Below are 22,092 nucleotides of genomic sequence, written 5' to 3' on the forward strand. Positions count from 1 at the left end.
GGCGCAGGGCTGAAGAGTACAGCGGTGTAACCAGGAAGGAGACAGAGGCTGAGCTATTCTGTCACCTATGAGCAGCGCTGCCCGGTGTGTGCCACCAATGAGCAGCGCTGCCCGCTGTGTGTCCCGGTGTGTGCCACCAATGAGCAGCGCTGCCCGCTGTGTGTCCCGGTGTGTGCCACCAATGAGCAGCGCTGCCCGCTGTGTGTCCCGGTGTCTGTCACCAATGAGCAGCGCTGCCCGGTGTGTGTCCCGGTGTCTGTCACCAATGAGCAGCGCTGCCCGCTGTGTGTCCCGGTGTGTGCCACCAATGAGCAGTGCTGCCCGCTGTGTGTCCCGGTGTGTGCCACCAATGAGCAGCGCTGCCCGCTGTGTGTCCCGGTGTCTGTCACCAATGAGCAGCGCTGCCCGGTGTGTGTCCCGGTGTCTGTCACCAATGAGCAGCGCTGCCCGCTGTGTGTCCCGGTGTCTGTCACCAATGAGCAGCGCTGCCCGCTGTGTGTCCCGGTGTCTGTCACCAATGAGCAGCGCTGCCCGCTGTGTGTCCCGGTGTCTGTCACCAATGAGCAGCGCTGCCCGCTGTGTGTCCCGGTGTCTGTCACCAATGAGCAGCGCTGCCCGCTGTGTGTCCCGGTGTCTGTCACCAATGAGCAGCGCTGCCCGCTGTGTGTCCCGGTGTCTGTCACCAATGAGCAGCGCTGCCCGCTGTGTGTCCCGGTGTCTGTCACCAATGAGCAGCGCTGCCCGCTGTGTGTCCCGGTGTCTGTCACCAATGAGCAGCTCTGCCCGCTGTGTGTCCCGGTGTCTGTCACCAATGAGCAGCGCTGCCCGGTGTGTGTCCCGGTGTCTGTCACCAATGAGCAGCGCTGCCCGCTGTGTGTCCCGGTGTCTGTCACCAATGAGCAGCGCTGCCCGCTGTGTGTCCCGGTGTCTGTCACCAATGAGCAGCGCTGCCCGGTGTGTGTCCCGGTGTCTGTCACCAATGAGCAGCGCTGCCCGGTGTGTGTCCCGGTGTCTGTCACCAATGAGCAGCGCTGCCCGCTGTGTGTCCGCGCTCACTCCGCTCCTATCGCCACCTCAGGACAACAGCACCGAACATTTGAATCTGAATGGCGGGAAACTGCGCTGAATGCACGCATGCGCACTGCACTTTATTTGAGCGTGGTAGTGTTCATAACAGAGGCAGCGACTATGGAAACTATGGAGGACGGCGCACCGGAGGCGATGGTTTCCTTCGACCAGGTGGCACATGTGGCTTCATCCTGGGTGTTTGATTACATGTTCGCCAGTTTGTGCCGTTACTTTTCTCTTGAAGACCGGGCGGAGGATTTCCAGCGCATGTGCCGAGCAATGGAAGGTAATGTGAAGGAGTCAGTGTGAAGTGGAATGACGAGAGGACGGAACTATTTGCGCAGAGCTTCGGTTCCTGTATCAGTGCGCCGACCAAAGCACTGAGCGTTACGTGCCAGCGCTGTGCTGCGGCGGTGCTTATAGCTGGCTGTGATTGGGCGCGGCTCTGAGCGTCGGCCAATGCCCTGGTTATCATTAGTGCTGGCGGAGGGTTACCGCCTTCTCACGTGCGGTCCATGTCCGGCATAATAGCGCGCCGCCCCTGACTGGTCAGATTACATAGTGATAGGGCATTATCACTGGAAACCTCTGACCGTTAATAACGTAGACATTATATAGTGCGGGTCTCATGATGTTTTCATGTATATTTTTATAACCTTGTTTTTTACAGCAGCCACATGATGGTTTAGGTTTTACAGGACAAGGAGGTTTGTTTATTTTTAACCATATATTGCACCTAAAAATGGCGCAACTACCAGCTGGTGATACGGTGCAAATAATTCAAATTCTGCTATTTACAGCATTTATTGTGCGGTAAAAGTGACGGCGACACCAAACTTATACAGAGGTTTACTATTCTTATTATTTTAGAGGCTTGTAGAAGGAAAAACGTGTTGTGTCTCCATTATACAAGCCCATAACTTGACATTTTTCCATAGCTGGAGCTGTGTTAGGACTTGTTTTTCATGGTACCATGTTTGGGGTACAAATGATTTTCTCCTGGAATTTTTGTGATATTTTAATTTATTTATTTTTTTTGACTAGTGCAGCGACCGCGAAACGGCAATTTTGCTGTTTCTTTTTTTTTTCTGTACAGCATTTAAAGGGAATCTCACCTAATTTTGCCACTATAAACTGCGGCCACCGGCATCAGGGGCTTATCTACAGCATTCTGTAATGCTGTAGATAAGCCCCCAATGTATCCTGAAAGATGAGAAAAAGAGGTTAGATTAGGCTACTTTCACACTAGCGTCATGCGACGCACGTTGCAATGCGACGTACCGACGCATACAGTGGAAGAAAAACAACGGGGGCAGCGGATGTAGTTTTACAATGCATCCGCTGCCCCATTGTGATGTCCGGGGAGGAGGGGGCGGAGTTTCGGCCGCGCATGCGCGGTCGGAAATGGCGGACACGACGCACCAAAAAACGTTACATGTAACTTTTTTTGTGCCGACGCATCCGTCGCACGACGGATGCAACGTGTGGCAATGCGTCGCTAATGCAAGTCTATGGAGAAAAAACGCATCCTGCAGGCAATTTTGCAGGATGCGTTTTTTCTCCAAAACAACACATTGCGACGTGCATCGTATGACGCTAGTGTGAAAGCAGCCTTATACTCACCCAGGGGTGGTCCGATGGGTGTCACGGTCCGGGGCCTCCCATCTTCATAGGATGACGTCCTCTTCTTTGCTTCATGCCGCGATCCTGCACAGGTGTATTTTATCAGAGCAGAGCAAAGTACTGCAGGCTCCGGGCCTCTCTGACCTTTCCCGGCGCCTGCGCACTGCAGTACTTTGCGCTGCCCTCAACAGAGCAAATCAGTACGCCTGCGCCGGAGCCGCGGCAGAAAGCAAAGAAGAGGACAGCATGGTATGAAGAAGGGAGGCGCCGGACCTACGACGCCCATCGGACCGAACCGGGACCGCCCCTGGGTGAGTATCTATATATACATATAATTGTCTAAGGGGTACTTCCGTCTTTCTGTCTGTCCTTCTGTCGGCAACTTCCATCACGGTTATTCATTCGCTGATTGGTCTCGCCAGCTGCCTGTCATGGCTGCCGCGACCAATCAGCGACGGGCACAGTCCAATTAGTCCCTCCCTACTCCCCTGCAGTCAGTGCCGGGCGGCCGCTCCATACTCCCCACAGTCACGGCTCACACAGGGTTAATGCCAGCGGTAACGGACCGCGTAATGCCGCGGGTAACTCACTCCGTTACCGCCGCTATTAAACCTGTGTGACCAAGTTTTTACTATTGACGCTGCCTATGCAGCATCAATAGTAAAAGGATCTAATGTTAAAAATAATAACAAAAAAATAAAAAATCATATACTCACCTTCCGCTGCCTTTCCCGCTCCTCGCCACCCTCCGGTAACCGCTCTGTGCAAGCGCCAGGTTCCGGTACCAAGGATCGTATGGCAGAAGTACCTGCCATGACGTCACGGTCATGTGACCGCGACGTCATCACAGGCCCTGCGCGCCTGCGCGAGCAGGACCTGCCATGATGTCACGGTCATGTGACCGCGACGTCATCACACCCTGGGACCGGAAGCTGTCGCCCGTACCGCGCACAGGCGACAGAACTACAAGTATGGTGAGTATGTTAGAACTACAAGGGGCTCTCGGATCGGAAGGTGAGTATGTTTATTTTTTAACCCGTGACATACGTGGCTGGGCAATCTACTACGTAGCTAGGCAATATACTATATGGCTGGGCAATAGAGTACGTGGCTGGGCAATATACTACGTGGCTCTGTGCTGTATACTACGTCGCTGCAATATACTACGTCACTGGGCAATATACCAAGTGGCTGAGCAATATACTACGTGGCTCTGTGCTTTATACTACGTCACTGGGCAATATACTACATGGCTGGGCTATATACTACGTGGCTGGGCTATATACTACGTCACTGGGCAATATACTACATGGCTGGGCAATATACTACGTCACTGGGCAATATACTACATGGCTGGGCAATATACTACGTCACTGGGCATTATACTACGTGGATGGGCAATATACTACGTCGCTGTGCAATATACTACGTGGCTGAGCAATACACTACGTGGCCTGTGCAATATACTACGTGGACATGCATATTCTAGAATACCCGATGCGTTAGAATCGGGCCACCATCTAGTATATATATAAGCCCCTGATGGCGGTGGCCGCAGTTTATAGGCCCAAAATTAGGTGACAGATTCCCTTTAATTTATAGGTTTTTTTTTTTTTTTTTTTTTTGATTTCCTAGTCTTGTATGGATGAAATTATACTAAATATGCATTTGATTTTTTTTTTTTCTTTTTTTTTTTCTTAAAGGGAACCTGTCATGTCCCCAATCCCAAACTGAAAGCGCATCTACTGGTAGAAAAGTCCCTTAATTCCTCCTGGGAGCTGCCAGCTTTCAGGTGCAACTACAGTCACCACTCGCAGCACTGGGAGTAACGGCTGTAAGCACACCTGGAGCAAATACTGTCGCCACTCACAGCACTGAGCAGTGACTATAAGCACACCTGGTGCAAATACAGTCACCACTCACAACACTGAGCAACGGCTATAAACACGCCCGGAGCAACATCAGTCACCACTCACAACACTGTGAGCAGCGACTATGAGCGCGCCCGGAGCAAATACAGTCACCACTCACAGCACTGTGAGCAGCGGCTATAAGCATGCCCAGGGCAAATGCAGTCACCACTCACAACACTGTGAGCAGCGACGATATGCACGCTCGGAGCAACATTAGTTACCACTCGCAGCACTCTGAGCAGCGGATATACTGTAAGCCCTGCCAGAGCAAATACAGTCACCACTCACAGCACAGTGAGCAGCGGCTATAAGCACGCCCGGAGCAAATACAGTCACCACTCACAGCACTGTGAGCAGCGACTATAAGCACGCCTGGAGCAAATACAGTCACCACTCACAGCACGGTGAGCAGCGGCTATAAGTACGCCCGGAGCAAATACAGTCTCCTCTCACAGCACTGTGAGCAGCGGCTATAAGCACGCCTGGAGCAAATACAGTCACCACTCACAACACTGAGCAGCGACTATAAGCAAACTCAGAGCAACACCAGTCACCACTCGCAGCACTCTGAGCAGCGGATATACTGTAAGCCCTGCCAGAGCAAATACAGTCACCACTCACAGCACAGTGAGCAGCGGCTATGAGCACGACCAGAACAAATACAGTCACCACTCACAACACTGAGCAGCGACTATAAGCACGCCTGGAGCAAATACAGTCAGTCACCACTCATTACACTGTGAGCAACGGCTATAAGCATGCCCAGGGCAAATACAGTCACCCCTCACAACACTGTGAGCAGCGGCTATAAACACGCCCGGAGCAACATCAGTCACCACTCACAACACTGTGAGCAGCGACTATGAGCGCGCCCGGAGCAAATACAGTCACCACTCACAGCACTGTGAGCAGCGGCTATAAGCATGCCCAGGGCAAATGCAGTCACCACTCACAACACTGTGAGCAGCGACGATATGCACGCTCGGAGCAACATTAGTTACCACTCGCAGCACTCTGAGCAGCGGATATACTGTAAGCCCTGCCAGAGCAAATACAGTCACCACTCACAGCACAGTGAGCAGCGGCTATAAGCACGCCCGGAGCAAATACAGTCACCACTCACAGCACTGTGAGCAGCGACTATAAGCACGCCTGGAGCAAATACAGTCACCACTCACAGCACGGTGAGCAGCGGCTATAAGTACGCCCGGAGCAAATACAGTCTCCTCTCACAGCACTGTGAGCAGCGGCTATAAGCACGCCTGGAGCAAATACAGTCACCACTCACAACACTGAGCAGCGACTATAAGCAAACTCAGAGCAACACCAGTCACCACTCGCAGCACTCTGAGCAGCGGATATACTGTAAGCCCTGCCAGAGCAAATACAGTCACCACTCACAGCACAGTGAGCAGCGGCTATGAGCACGACCAGAACAAATACAGTCACCACTCACAACACTGAGCAGCGACTATAAGCACGCCTGGAGCAAATACAGTCAGTCACCACTCATTACACTGTGAGCAACGGCTATAAGCATGCCCAGGGCAAATACAGTCACCCCTCACAACACTGTGAGCAGCGGCTATAAGCACGCCCGGAGCAAATACAGTCACCACTCAGAGCACTGTGAGCAGCGGCTATAAGCACGCCAGGAGCAAACACAGTCACCACTCACAGCACTGAGCAGCAGCTATAAGCACGCCCGGAGCAAATACAGTCACCACTCACAACACTGAGCAGCCACTATAAGCATGCCTGAAGCAAATACAGTCACCACTCACAGCACAGTGAGCAGCGGCTATAAGCACGCCCGGAGCAAATACAGTCACCACTCACAGCACTGTGAGCAGTGACTATAAGCACGCCTGGAGCAAATACAGTCACCACTCACAGCACGGTGAGCAGCAGCTATAAGTACGCCCGGAGCAAATACAGTCTCCTCTCACAGCACTCTGAGCAGCGGCTATAAGCACGCCTGGAGCAAATACAGTCACCACTCACAACACTGTGAGCAGCGGCTATAAGCATGCCCTGAGGAAATACAGTCACCACTCACAACACTGAGCAGCGACTATAAGCAAACTCAGAGCAACACCAGTCACCACTCGCAGCACTCTGAGCAGCGGATATGCTGTGAGCCCTGCCAGAGCAAATACAGTCACCACTCACAGCACAGTGAGCAGCGGCTATAAGCACAACCAGAACAAATACAGTCACCACTCACAACACTGAGCAGCGACTATAAGCACGCCTGGAGCAAATACAGTCAGTCACCACTCATTACACTGTGAGCAGCGTCTATAAGCATGCCCAGGGCAAATACAGTCACCCCTCACAACACTGAGCAGCGGCTATAAGCACGCCTGGAGCAAATACAGTCACCACTCACAGCACTGTGAGCAGCGGCTATAAGCACAACCGGAGAAAATACAGTCACCACTCACAGCACTGTGAGCAGCGGCTATAAGCACGCTCGGAGCAACATCAGTTACCACTCGCAGCACTCTGAGTAGCGGATATACTGTAAGCCCTGCCAGAGCAAATACAGTCACCACTCACAGCACAGTGAGCAGCGGCTATAAGCACGCCCGGAGCAAATACAGTCACCATTCAGAGCACTGTGAGCAGCGGCTATAAGCTCGCCAGGAGCAAACACAGTCACCACTCACAGCACTGTGAGCAGCGGCTATAAGCACGCCCAGAGCAAATACAGTCACCACTCACAGCACTGTGAGCAGCAGCTATAAGCACGCCCAGAGCAAATACAGTCACCACTCACAACACTGTGAGCAGCGACTATTAGCACTCTCGGAACAACACCAGTCACCACTCGCAGCACTCTGAGCAGCGGATATACTGTAAGCCCTGCCAGAGCAAATACAGTCACCACTCACAGCACTGTTAGCACCGGCTATAAGCACGCCCGGAGCAAATACAGTCACCACTCGCAGCACTGCGAGCAGTTTCAGCACTCTTGGCACTGCACTGCTTGTGAGGAGTAAAATGAACATTCAACTGGAAGCCCCACCAGGATCGCACAATTGAAGGGCCATGTATGAATATCCAGGGTCTATTCTGTTTAGTTTGCGCCTGTACAAGGCTAGAGATTTACAGTGGGTACGGAAAGTATTCAGACCCCTTTAAATTTTTCACTCTTTGTTTCATTGCAGCCATTTGGTAAATTCAAAAAGTTCATTTTTTTCACATTAATGTACACTCTGCACCCCATCTTGACTAAAAAAAAAAAACAGAAATGTAGAAATTTTTGCAAAGTTTATTAAAAAAGAAAAACCTGAAATATCACATAGTCATAAGTATTCAGACCCTTTGCTCAGACACTCATATTTAAGTCACATGCTGTCCATTTCCTTATGATCCTCCTTGAGATGGTTCTACTCCTTCATTGAAGGCCAGCTGTGTTTAATAAGGCTGTCGTCACACTAGCAGTATTTGGTCAGTATTTTACATCAGCCAAACCAGGAGTGGAACAATTAGAGGAAAAGTATAATAGAAACATATGCACCACTTCTGCATTTATCACCCACTCCTGGTTTTGGCTTACAAATACTGATGTAAAATACTGACCAAATACTGCTAGTGTGACGGGAGCCTTAAACTGATAGGACTTGATTTGGAAAGGCACACACCTGTCTATATAAGACCTCGCAGCTCACAGTGCATGTCAGACCAAATTAGAATCATGAGGTCAAAGGAACTAGCCAAGGAGCTCAGAGACAGAATTGTGGCAAGGCACAGATCTGGCCAAGGTTACAACAGAATTTCTGCAGTACTCAAGGTTCCTAATAGCACAGTGGCCTCCATAATCCTTAAACAGAAGAAGTTTGGGACCACCAGAAGTCTTCCTAGACCTGGCCGTCCAGCCAAACTGAGCAATCGTGGGAGAAGAGCCTTGGTGAGAGAGGTAAAGACGAGCCCCAAGATCACTGTGGCTGTGCTACAGAGATGCAGTAGGGAGATGGGAGAAAGTTCCACAAAGTCAACTATCACTGCAGCCGTCCACCAGTCGGGCCTTTATGGTGAGTGGCCAGACGGAAGCCTCTCCTCAGTGCAAGACATATGAAAGCCCGCATAGAGTTTGCTAAAAAAAACACATGAAGGACTCCCAGACTATGAAAAATAAGACTCCCTGGTCTGATGAGATGAAGATAGACCTTTTTGGTGAAAATTCTAAGGCCAAGTGCACATGTTGCAGAATTGCCGCTGAAATTTCCGCAACAATTCTGCAACTCCTGCCGTGGGTATATCGCATGCAGAATTGGCATGCGTTTTCCCGCTAAACACTATCGTTTTGCAACTGTAATTAGCTTGCAGAATGCTAGCGTTTTCCAAGCGATCTGTAGCATGTCTTGGAAAACTGATTGACAGGTTGGTCACACTTGTCAAACATAGTGTTTGACAAGTGTGACCAACTTTTTACTATTGATGCCTATGCAGCATCAATAGTACAAAGATCTAATGTTAAAAATGATTTAAAAAAATGGTTATTCTCACCTTCCGACGGCCCCCGATCTCCTCAGCCGTGCACGCGGCGGCTGGGATGCTGTGTGCGAAGGACCTGGGATGATGTCACGTGACAGCGACTTCATCCCAGGTCCTTCGCACACAGCATCCCTGGGAACTGAAGCCGCCGCGTGCACCGCTGAGAGGCGGGAGGACTCCTGGGGCCATCGGAAGGTGAGTATATCACTATTTTTTTTATTTTAATTCTTTTTTAACAATTATATGGTTACCAGGGCCTGGAGGAGAGTCTCCTCTCCTCCACCCTGGGTACCATCCGCACATGATCTGCTTACTTCCCGTATGGTGGGCATAGCCCCTTGCGGGAAGTAAGCAAATCAATGCATTCCTATGTGTGCAGAATCCCCGCGATTCCGCAAATTAATGAACATGCTGCGTTGTTTTCCGGAATGCATTTCCGCACCGGGAAAAAAACTCAGCATGTGCATACAAAATGCGGATTGCATTCTATTAATAGGATGCTTAATGTGTGCGTTTTTATCACGTTTTTATAAGGAAAAATCCGGAATATGTGCAAATAGCCTTAGGGGTATGTGTGGAGAAAAACAGGCACTTCTCATCACCTACCCAATACAATCCCAACAGTGAAACATGGTGGTGGCAGCATCATGCTATGGGGGTGTTTTTCAGCTGCAGGAACAGGATGACTGGTTGTCATTGAAAGAAACATGAATGCGGCCAAGTACAGAGATATCCTAGATGAAAACCTCTTCCAGAGTGCTCTGGACCTCAGACTTGGCCGAAGATTCACCTTCCAACAAGACAATGACCCTAAGAACACAACTAAAATAACAAAGGAGTGGCTTCAGAACAACTCTGTGACCATCCTTGACTGGCCCAGCCAGAGACCTGACCTAAACCCAATTGAGCATCTCCTGGAGAGACCTGAAAATGGCTGTCTACCAACGTTCACCATCCAACCTGACGGAACTGGAGAGGATCCGCAAGGAAGAATGGCCGAGGATCCCCAAATCCAGGTGTGAAAAACTTGTTGCATCATTCCCAAGAAGACTCATGGCTGTACTAGCTCAAAAGGGTGCTTCTACTCAATACTGAGCAAAGGGTCTGAATACTTTTGACCATGTGATATTTCAGTTTTTCTTATTTAAAAAATTTGCAAAAATTACTACATTTCTGTTTTGTTTTTTTTTTCATTCAAGATGGGGTGCAGAGTGTACATTGAGAAAAAAAGTGAACATTTTTGAATTTACCAAATGGCTGCAATGAAACAAAGAGTGAAAAATTTAAAGGGGTCTGAATTCTTTCTGTACCCACTGTATATGATGTTGTGTCCGTAAATCTCCAATCTATGAAAATATAAAACTTTTTAATCTGTCTGGTAAATGCGATTCAGCAAAAAAATTGGGCATGTAGAATTGCCTGTTTTGGTCACTGCCCTTCAGATGCCCACAGCAATATGATTGACATCCCAGTGTGTGCCGCAGAAGAGCAGGGAGGATGTGAAGATGTATGGCTCCCACGATGTTGCCATTTGACTAAGCAAGAATATAGCACATAACTACCTAGGAGTTTCCCAAACATTGAAACCTCAGAACCAACATGTGGTACTTTCTTTAAGGCCTTATCTAGCTTGGACATTGCCTACCCTGGAAGCCTTTTCCTGATTGCTCCCTAGAAGTGGGGAGATGACAATCCCCTGCCCTTGGCAGAGATTTTGCATGATTTTGCTCCTTATATTTGCTAAACACTCCTATCTAGTCAGGGCAAATAAAAGATTATGCTGACTTATTTACTTTCATTCACAGTGATTCTGGAGGGTCTATCAACATTGGATTCAGAGAAATCAAAAGCCGTCTTAGTATCACAGTTCCTCACCCGAGTAGCACAAGGAAAGCATCTTGGTAAAACACGATTCCTATGTTGTTATTTTGTGTCTCTAGTCCAATCCTTTTGTCCTAATGCATCAAACCAAACATGCGCGTTACATGCCATTTTCTCTAGATGTGCAGTTTGAATCAGATGAGACGCTAACACCTCTAGAAGCTGCTGCAGTGGTGTGGGATCAGATTATTAAGGAAGAAGAAGACAACGACCTGAGAATTCTCCAAGAAGAAATAAAAACATTGGTTAAGGTTCAGGTAAGGAACCAAAGTTGAAGCGCATTTTTTGTTTTGCTGTTTTTTGCTGTGATAATTAGAGGTAATATTAGACCATATACCCGATGCTTCTTTTTTTGGGCACTATTTTCTGAAAACATGATAAAATCACTGCATTTATGGAAAGTCGGGTCAGTAAAAAAAAATCATTGCGAGCGCATTACTTTAGATGTCCAGTTAGAATAAACATTTAAGCATTAATGTATTACGGTACTGTAAAGTTGTAAACTGTGTGCCATCAGAGTAGGATTTATTTGATTTTCACAGGATCCAAGCTCCATGTAAGGGCTTTTTCAGACTTCAGTATGTCTGGTACGTGTGGTGACACTTTTCACACGCACCAGAGACACTTACACAGGTAGACACACTCAAGTGAATGGGTCTGTGCACGTCAGTGTGTTTCCACAGAATGTTTTTCAGTAGGCAGAATACGCTTACATGTCCGTTTTTAAACATCAGCACAGGATGCAAAACGCACACTGATTACACACGGATACTATCAGTGTGTCATCAATGTTACTCATACCGGTGCTTAGGAAGCAGCGGTACAGTTAGTGCTGTTCCCCGCTGCTGGGTGCTGAAGATCACTCTTATCATTCTCCCCTGCTCGTGATGTGATCAGCGCAAGCATGGGAGAATGTTGAGTTATATTCAACTGATAACAGCGAGAGCAGGCAGGACTGTAGGCAGAGTCTTATCTTCCTGCTCTAGGCCAGAGAAACTAAGGAATGACCTGCCCACAGGCAGCCCCGAAGCACAGTCTGTCTGTTTCTCTCTGTCTCTATTATGAGGAACATGTTTGTGCTTCAGGGCGGCCTGTGGTCAGGTCTTTCTTTAGTTTATCTGGCCTAGAGCAGGATGATAAGACCCTGCCTATAGTTCCGCCCTGGAGCACGGACATATCATTAGCTGAAAATTTCTAACACTGATTACACAAGAACCACAAGACGGATTCCTTCACCCCAGGTATCATTTTAATGAGTGGAACAGCACCAACATGACAATGCCTGTAGTTTACTTAGCAAAATCCCGCTGACAGGTTCACTTTAACCCATTAAGCCCCAAGGGTGGTTTGCACGTTAATGACCGGGCCAATTTTTACAATTCTGACCACTGTCCCTTTGTGAGGTTATAACTCTGGAACGCTTCAACGCATCCTGATGATTCTGACATTGTTTTCTCGTGACATATTGTACTTCATGATAGTGGTAAAATTTCTTTGATATTACCAGCGTTTATGAAAAAACGGAAATTTGGCGAAAATTTTGAAAATTTCACAATTTTCCAAATTTGAATTTTTATGCCCTTAAATCACAGAAATATGTCACACAAATACTTAATTTAACTAACATTTCCCACATGTTTACTTTACATCAGCACAATTTTGGAACCAAAATTTTTTTTTTTGTTAGGGAGTTATAAGGGTTAAAAGTTGACCAGCAATTTCTCATTTTTACAACACCATTTTTTTTTTAGGGACCACATCACATTTGAAGTCATTTTGAAGGTCTATATGATAGAAAATAGCCAAGTTTGACACCATTCTAAAAACTGCACCCCTCAAGGTGCTCAAAACCACATTCAAGAAGTTTATTTACCCTTCAAGTGTGTCACAGGAATTTTTGGAATGTTTAAAAAAAAATGAAAAATCATATTTTTTCACAAAAATGATATTTTCGCCCCACATTTTTTATTTTCCCAAAGGTAAGAGAAGAAATTGGACCCCAAAAGTTGTTGTGCAATTTGTCCTGAGTACGCTGATACCCCATATGTGGGGGTAAACCACTTTTTGGGCGCATGGCAGAGCTCGGAAGGGAAGGAGCGCCATTTGACTTTTCAATGCAAAATTGACTGGAATTGAGATGGGACACCATGTCGCGTTTGGAGAGCCCCTGATGTGCCTAAACATTGAAACCCCCCACAAGTGACACCATTTTGGAAAGTAGACCCCCTAAGGAACTTATCTAGATGTGTTGTGAGAGCTTTGAACCTCTAAGTGTTTCACTACAGTTTATAACGCAGAGCCGTGAAAATAAAAATTCTTTTTTTTCACAAAAATTATTTTTTAGCCCACAGTTTTGTATTTTCCCAAGGGTAACAGGAGAAATTGGACCCCAAAAGTTGTTGTCCAATTTCTCCTGACTACGCTGAAACCCCATATGTGGGGGGGAACCACCGTTTGGGTGCATGGCAGAGCTCGGAAGGGAAGGAGCGCCGTTTGGAATGCAGACTTAGATGGAATGGTCTGCAGTTGTCACATTGCGTTTGCAGAGCCCCTAATGTACCTAAACAGTAGAAACCTCCCACAAGTGACCCCATATTGGAAACTAGACCCCCCCCCCAAGGAACTTATCTAGATGTGTTGTGAGAACTTTGAACCCCCATTTGTTTCACTACAGTTTATAACGCAGAGCCATGAAAATAAAAAATCATTTTTTTTCCCTCAAAAATGGTTTTTTAGCCCCCCAAAGTTTTATTTTCCCAAGGATAACAAGAGAAATTGGACCCCAAAAGTTGTTGTCCAATTTGTCCTGAGTACGCTGATACCCCATATATTGGGGTAAACCCCTGTTTGGGCACTCGGAAGGGAAGAAGCACTGTTTTACTTTTTGAACGCAGAATTGTCTGGAATTGAGATTGATGTGCCTAAACAGTGGAAACCCCCAATTCTAACTGAAACCCTAACCCAAACACACCCCTAACCCTAATCCAAACTCTAACCCTAACCCGAACATGCCCCTAACCCAAATCCAACCACACAGAGTCATGTGAGGTCTTGTTTTTTGCGGGACGAGTTGACGTTTTTATTGGTACTATTTTTGGGCACTTGACATTTTTTGATAGCTTTTTATTCCAATTTTTGTGAGGCAGAATGACCAAAATCCAGCTATTCATGAATTTCTTTTGGGGGGGGTTGTTTATACCGTTCCACGTTTGGTAAAATAGATAAAGCCGTTTTATTCTTCGGGTCAGTACGATTACAGCGATACCTCATTTATATCTTTTTTTATGTTTTGGCGCTTTTATACTATAAAAACTATTTTAGAGAAAAAATAATTATTTTTGCATCACTTAATTCTGAGGACTATAACTTTTTTATTTTTTTGCTGATGATGCTGTATCGCGGCTCGTTTTTTGCGGGACAAGATGACGTTTTCAGCGGTACCATGTTTATTTATATCCGTGTTGTTGATCGCGTGTTATTCCACTTTTTGTTCGGCGCTATGATAATAAAGCGTTGTTTTTTGCCTCTTTTTTTTATTTTTTACAGTGTTCACTGAAGGGATTAACTAGCGGGACAGTTTTATAGGTCGGGTCATTACGGACGCGGCGATACTAAATATGTGTACTTTTATTGTTTTTTGGGGGGGGTTTTAGAATAAAGAAATGTATTTATGGGAACAATATATATATATTTTTTTCTTTATTTAGGAATTATTATTTTTTTTTTACTTTATAACATTGCCCCGGGGGGGGGGGGGGGGGGCATCATGTTATAGGGTCAGATCGCTGATCTGACACTTTGCAGTGCACTGTGTCAGATCAGCGATCTGACGTGCACTACTGGAGGCTTGCAGGCGCCTGCTCTGAGCCACCATCTCCCTGCAGGACCCGGATGCAGCCCCGCGGCCATATTGGATCCGGGGCTTGCAGGGAGGAGGAGGTAGGAGGCCCTCGGAGCAACGCGATCACATCGCGTTGCTCCGAGGGTCTCAGGGAAGCCCGCAGGGAGCCCCCTCCCTGCGCGATGCTTCTCTATACCGCCGGGACACTGCGATAATCTTTGATCGCAGTGTGCCGGGGGTTAATGTGCCAGGAGCGGTCCGTGACTGCTGCATTTTCCACCCTAGACTTATACTCGAATCATTACATTTTCCAAGTTATTTGTGGCAAAATTAGGGGTCTCGGCTTATACTCGGGTCAGCTTATACTCGAGTATATACGGTAATATGCTTAAAAAGAGAACCTCAGAGTGAAGTGAAAGGTTGTCTCCCATATTAATTCTTCAGGAGCGCTCCAGATGATTGACAGTTCGGACTAGTGGCATGGTTGCGTCGTTGGCCCAAACTATGTGCCCTGCCATGGCTGTGGCAGCGTTGGCTCTGCGGAATCAGAGGGTTGCAGGGAAACCCTAAGCTGGCCGGATACAGCACGCTGCCCACTCGGAGAACCAGCTCTAGAGCGTGAAAGCTCTGTTTTTCTGGCTGCAGAAATTTTAGAGTTTCTATAAGTTTATTTCATGAACATGCAAATGAATTCTGTGAGTTCGCTGCCTCCTAATTATACTTGTATTCTTTTATAGGCTGTAACCGTTTGCATGGAAAAGGGAAGATTTAAGTTGTCATCAGAAGTTCTTGACCGACAGTTTGAAGAATCTGAGACAAACAAGGTCTCTCAAATCTTCATGTGAACGAGCTGCTAAATATATTATGCAAATGTATAGGTAAAAGTTCCCAAATCATGAAGGAACTGGAGATCGGAGTATATAATTTATTGTATAAGTGTCAGGAAGCCATCTAGTGGTGTTTTTGCTAAATGCAAGTCATAAATGTTATTGTGGCACCGATATTTTATAAGTAAGGGTGCCATTTTCATCGCTACGACGGCACGATTCGTGACGTTGCAGCGTCGTATAAGTATCGCTCCAGCGTCGTATACTGCGGTCACACGTTGCGATACACGGCGCTGGAGCGATAATTTCATGACGTATTTGCGATGTAGAAGCCGTTGGTTACTGTGCGCACATTGTATACAACCTGTGTCACACAATGCAATCATGCCGCCACAGCGGGACACTAGACGACGAAAGAAAGTTTCAAACGATCTGCTACGACGTACGATTCTCAGCGGGGATCCGGATCGCAGTAGCGTGTCAGACACTACGATATCGTAAATGCATCGCTGGAACGTCACGAATCGTGCCGTCGTAGCGATCAAAATTGCACTGTGTGACGGTACCCTAATGGTGAATTATCAGTTTTACTTTAGCTTTTGGCTTGCATTGTATAATTTCTACAGATCGAGTTTTTCAGCTTGTGCGCCATATAAGTTTGAGCTAGAATAGTTTTTAACATCTTTTTGTGAGTTTATTTGCTACATTATATGTAATTATAAATAAATACTTATAATTAGCAAATCACACTCATTCTGTCTAGGGAGGTAATCCCTTTAGTGACTAAAATGCCCCCTTTCTTGTTACACTGAGAGAAACCTGTCCTGAAATAGTTGCACAGGCACCTATCCTAATATCACCCTTCCTCCCTCCATTCATATGTAAGATGATGTCATGATTGTTAATCAATTAATGTTTGTCTTACACAGGGCCGGTTTTAGACGAATGCTCACATATTGCATCATCACACACGAACATTTAGGTTGCATTTACATGCATGGAGTCCAAGCTGTTAAACAAGCACAATATTCAAGTCGTTCGATTCTTGTTTATTGGCCTCTTTACATGACAAAAGGTACCGTCACACTAAACGATATCGCTAGCGATCCGTGACGTTGCAGCGTCCTCGCTAGCGATATCGTTTAGTTTGACACGCAGCAGCGATCAGGATCCTGCTGTGATGTCGCTGGTCGCTGAATAAAGTCCAGAACTTTATTTGGTCGTCCGATCGCCGTGTATCGTTGTGTTTGACAGCAAAAGCAACGATACCAGCGATGTTTTACACTGGTAACCAGGGTAAACATCGGGTTACCAAGCGCAGGGCCGTTACCAGCGTAAAAGTAAAAAAAACAAACAGTACATACTCACCCAGCGTCATACCTCCCCCAGCGTCTGCTTCCTGACACTGACTGAGCGCCGGCCCTAAAGTGAAAGTGAAAGCCGCTGTGCTGTTAGGGCCGGAGCTCAGTCAGTGTCAGGAAGCAGAAGCTGGGGGACGCTGGGTGAGTATGTACTGTTTGTTTTTTTTACTTTTACGCTGGTAACCAGGGTAAACATCGGGTTACTAAGCGCGGCCCTGCGCTTAGCAACCCGATGTTTACCCTGGTTACCCGGGGACCTCGGCATCGTTGGTCGCTGGAGAGCGGTCTGTATGACAGCTCTCCAGCGATCAAACAGCGACGCTGCAGCGATCGGCATCGTTGTCGCTATCGCTGCAGCGTCGCTTAATGTGACGGGACTAAAAGACTATTGGGCACAGAACAATCACTAGTCAATCAATCTGTCCCCATACAGTATCATGTTTTCAGCAGCACATCTGCCATTTGTACAGGGCGATGTGCTGCTGAAAACCAATTATTTTTGTTCTGGCATAAACAATATAATCACGTCATGAATGAGCAGAATTTTGCTTGTTTGTTGGACTATGGCTGTTGCCGCTTTTATGCATTTGTATGCTACATGCAAACACGTATATGACACACATATATACATGTATACACATAATGCATGTTACACACACACATGCATTTACAGAGCACATATATGCACAGGGCGCATACATACATACATACATACATACATACATACATACATACATGGAGATATGTTGAATACACAGCACGTATATACAGAGACGCATACACAGAGCACATATATGCAAAGAGCAGATGCATACATGCACAAAGAACATACATGGAGACATGTTGCATACACCGCACATATATGCACAGAGCAGATACATACATGCACAAAGAACATACATGGAGACATGTTGCATACACAGCACATATATGCACAGAGGAGATACATACATGCACAAAGAACATACATGGAGACTTTGCATACACAGAGCACATATATGCACAGAGCAGATACATACATGCACAAAGAACATACATGGAGATATGTTGCATACACAGCACATATATGCACAGAGGAGATACATACATGCACAAAGAACATACATGGAGACATGCTGCATACACAGCACATACATATATACAGAGACGCATACACAGAGCACATACTTACAGAAACGTGCATGTACAGAACACATACATACAGATACATACATGCACAAAGAACATACAATGAGACATGCTGCATACGCAGAGCACGTACACTTATACAGAGCACATACTTACAGAAACATGCATGTACAGATCACATGCACACACTATATATGTCTTTGTCAGTGCTTCTGGACTGTTGCACCGTAAAAGACGTGTGGTGACATCAAAGTCACACGACCGTGATGTCACCACAGATCCTCAAACAGTTTCTACAAATGTAGTTTCTCCAGCAAACGGTGAGGGCCCCTAGATGACTAGGGGCCCTAGGCAATTGCACAGTAAAGCGCCTTAGCCTTGGCCCTGGGTGTATGTGCATAGTTTCAGTAATGCTTTGACATACATGTTGCCATTGTCTGCAGCTATACAGCAGTACTAAGGGAACCTGAGATTAGAGACTATTGCTGTAGATCAGAGCTGAGTGGATCGATCCATGTTGTTTGCGTTGATTTTCCTGAATTTTGTGTTTTCACGCGAATTTGTGCATTTTGAGATTCAACTCGTGATTCGTAAAAAAAAAAATGTGCTCTGCACCATTTCCCACACTGTTGAAGCATCAGGCATCAGAGAGTGGGTTAATGTCTTTTTGCATCTTCCCCATAATGACCTGCAGCTATGATATCTAGTGGCTTATCATACCTTGCGTAGGGGTCAGTACCGGGGCCATCACAGATCAGTGGTTCCCAGTGGAGCACAGTTTGTACGGCAGAGTTGTTTTCCATCTCCAGAGTTAGTCCTCTGACCAGCACGGTGGATTAGTGGTTAGCACTGTTATTACAGTGATGGGGTCCTGGGTTCAAATCCCACCAAGGACAACATCTGCAAGGAGTTTGTATGTTCTCCCCGTGTTTGTGTGAGTTTCCTCCAGGTTCTCTGTTTACTTTCCACACTCCAAAGACATACTGATAGGGAACGTAGATTGTGAGCCCCATTGGGGACAGCAATAATAGCACTGTGGAATATGATACGGTTATATAAGTAATGCATAATAAATAATAATAATTATAAATCTCACTTCTGTATAGTGTTAGCTAGGGTTGAGCGAAACGGATCGTTCATTTTCATAAGTCGCCGACTTTTGGCAAAGTCGGCGTCTCATGAAACCCGACCCGATCCCTGTGTGGGGTCGGCCATGCGGTACGCGATCTTGGCGCCAAAGTCGCGTTTCGTATGACGCGTTTAGCGCCATTTTTTCAGCCAATGAAAGAGTGTGGGCAGAGTGATGACATAGGGGCTAGGGGCGTGCACGGCTATCATCATTTTATCGCTTGTGCGCAGCAGGGATTTGCAATCTGTAAAACGCAATTTTTGGGGCCGGGACGGGGGGGGGAGGAGAGAGAGAGAGAGAGAGATATGACTCGACCCTAAAAACAGTCAAAGTCGCTCAACCCTAGTGTTAGCTATTATGTTCAGTGTGATTCTCCTATCCCCTCGTGTATTTTCTGAGCAATTGCAAGTTTTCCGGTAATGAAATTCATGCAAATTTATTCACCTCAAATCAAACTTTTTGGGAAAATTTGGCGAAGTTGGTGAATTCACCTTTCAAAAGATTTGCTCATCCGTACTCTAAATGCTTAAAACGTGGTTTTGTAGTGGGTTATGTCCTCAAGTAAAGCAGATAGTGATAAAACATAAAATACTTATTCTGTTTTGTTTTTTTCTTAGTATTTGAGGATGAAAATGTCTATGGTGATTGGTAAAAAAGACCCATACCATGAATTCCTTGAGAATTTTTCTTATGCCAAAATGTTAAAGAAAATCAACTCCTACATCAGTCTTATGTTGACCAGAAGGCCTCCTGTCTTTTTGCTGCAGGTGAGTTAACTTTGGTGTAGGGATTTGCAAGCAGGTTGTAAGTAAGTGGTTCTGTTCACACTGGCATCATGGCTACCTATGAGGCTATGTGCACACGTATTTTTGAGGGCTGCGGATTTTTCCGCAGTGGATTTCATAAATCCGCAGGTAAAAGGCACTGCGTTTTACCTGCCGATTTACTCCGGTTTTTATGTGGATTTTGTGCGGATTCCACCTGCGGTTTTACACCTGAGGATTCCTATTATGGAGCAGGTGTAAACCGCTGCCGAATCCGCACAAAGAATTTACATGCTGCTGAATGTAACCTGCAGCATTTCCACGCGTTTTTTTTCCGCAGCATGGACACTGCGGATTGCTTTTCCCATAGGTTTACATTGTACTGTAAACGCATGGAAAGCTGCTGCGGACCTGCAGCTGCAGATCCGCTGCGAATCCGCAGCAAAATCCGCAACGTGTGCACATAGCCTTATACCAAAGCGAGGACAGCTTTGCTGGGTTTTTTTTTTTTTGTTTGGAAATTGCAAGTTGTGACTAAGCCTAAGACGATTCTAATGTAGTCTACATAATACATGAGGGTACATTTTTTTCACACATTCCATAAATGACAGCATTTCTGAAATGTGTTTTTGTATTTTAGGCCTCACACTTGTTTCTCTTATGTTATTTTACTAAACTGCTAAATCAATAATCATTATCTTTCTCTTTCTGTGTGCATGCTGGGATGTGCTGCGTGTCTCCTTATTGAAAATAAGTGAAATGTTTTCATTTTGTAATTTTTAGGCAGCAACAAAAATGGTAGAGGCCAAAGGGAATTTGGAAGTCCAATCAAGAGAGAATGAAGCACCGAGTAATATAAGGTATTACCAATACTGTACAGCATATTAGTGGACCTTGGTCTATTATTGGTAAGTCTGCAGTCACTCTGTGTGACTGCAGGCCCATGAATCCCCCCCACCAAACGCACGCACTGGGCTCTGCAAGCATTTGCCTGTTTCTGAGCCAGGACCGACGGGGACATATCAGTTATGCCAGAACCCGACTAGTGGGCGCGGCCTCTCTCCATACACTTGTAGGGCGCTGCCTCGCTCAATATCTAGTGACGTGCCCACTAGATGGACTCTGACTGGGAGTATATATAACGTATACGTACCCACCGGTCCCGGCTCAGGAACTGGTGAATCCTTGCAGCACACAGTACGTGCGTTGCGTTGCAGGGACTCACGGTAAGAATGTAAGTACTTGGATAAGAATACAGTAATTAACCAGAGCCAGCATGGGTTTTAAGCAAACAAGTCATGCCAGACTAATCTAATTTACTTCTATGATGGAATCACTGACTGAGTGGATCTGGGAAATGCGGTAGATATAGTATATTTCGACTGCAGCAAAGCATTTGGTAAAGTATCTCATACTATCCTTATTGAAAAATTGACCAAGTATGGGATTGACAAGGCTATGGTTAGGTAGATTCATAACTGGTTCAGTGATCGTACTCAGAGTGGTAATAAATGGTTGCACATCCAATTGGAAGAGTGTTTCAAGTGGAGTGCCACAAGGCTCAGTCCTGGCTGCAGTGTTGTTCAACAGTTTTTTTTATAAATTATCTAGATAAGGGAATTGAAGGTAAACTAAAAAGCTAGGAGAGAGAGCTATTAGAGTTGAGCAAATTTGTTCGGGTCCCCGCCTATTTGGCAAGCTTTAGCACTTCTGAGTAAGCCACAGTGGGAACCCAGATACATGGAGTGCACCAGCTGTTCGGGGCCCCAGCTGCATATGTTGCAGCTGTATCACAGTCACAGCACATGCATAGAGAGCCCAACAAACAGACTAAAGATGCAAGTGCTGTGACAGTGACACAGCCGTGACATATGCAGCTGCTGCGCCAATCAGCTGGTCAGCCAGCGCGCTCCATGTATCCGGGTTCCCCCTGTAGCTTATTCGGTGAGCGCTATAGCTTGCCGAATAAGCGGGCACCCGAACAAATTCACCCAACTCTAATAGCTAACACTAAAGAAGACAGAGGAAGAGGATTCAGAAGGATCTAGATAAGC

At 46.4% G+C, this 22,092-nt stretch overlaps 1 protein-coding gene across 1 annotated transcript in view; it reads left to right on the forward strand.

Annotated features, from left to right (window-relative positions):
- Positions 1-1,026: 1,026 nt before the first annotated feature.
- Positions 1,027-22,092, forward strand: part of TERF1 (telomeric repeat binding factor 1) — a 50,942-nt gene continuing 29,876 nt past the window's right edge. Inside the window, exons 1-6 of the mRNA XM_077270652.1 lie at positions 1,027-1,354; positions 10,913-11,008; positions 11,109-11,245; positions 15,567-15,653; positions 19,892-20,041; positions 20,822-20,898. Coding sequence (XP_077126767.1) covers positions 1,135-1,354; positions 10,913-11,008; positions 11,109-11,245; positions 15,567-15,653; positions 19,892-20,041; positions 20,822-20,898 — 767 coding nt within the window. The 5' untranslated portion in view covers positions 1,027-1,134. The remainder of the gene's footprint in view (positions 1,355-10,912; positions 11,009-11,108; positions 11,246-15,566; positions 15,654-19,891; positions 20,042-20,821; positions 20,899-22,092) is intronic.

This window comes from Ranitomeya variabilis, chromosome 6 (genome assembly GCF_051348905.1).
Source record: "Ranitomeya variabilis isolate aRanVar5 chromosome 6, aRanVar5.hap1, whole genome shotgun sequence".
Lineage (NCBI taxonomy): Eukaryota > Metazoa > Chordata > Amphibia > Anura > Dendrobatidae > Ranitomeya > Ranitomeya variabilis.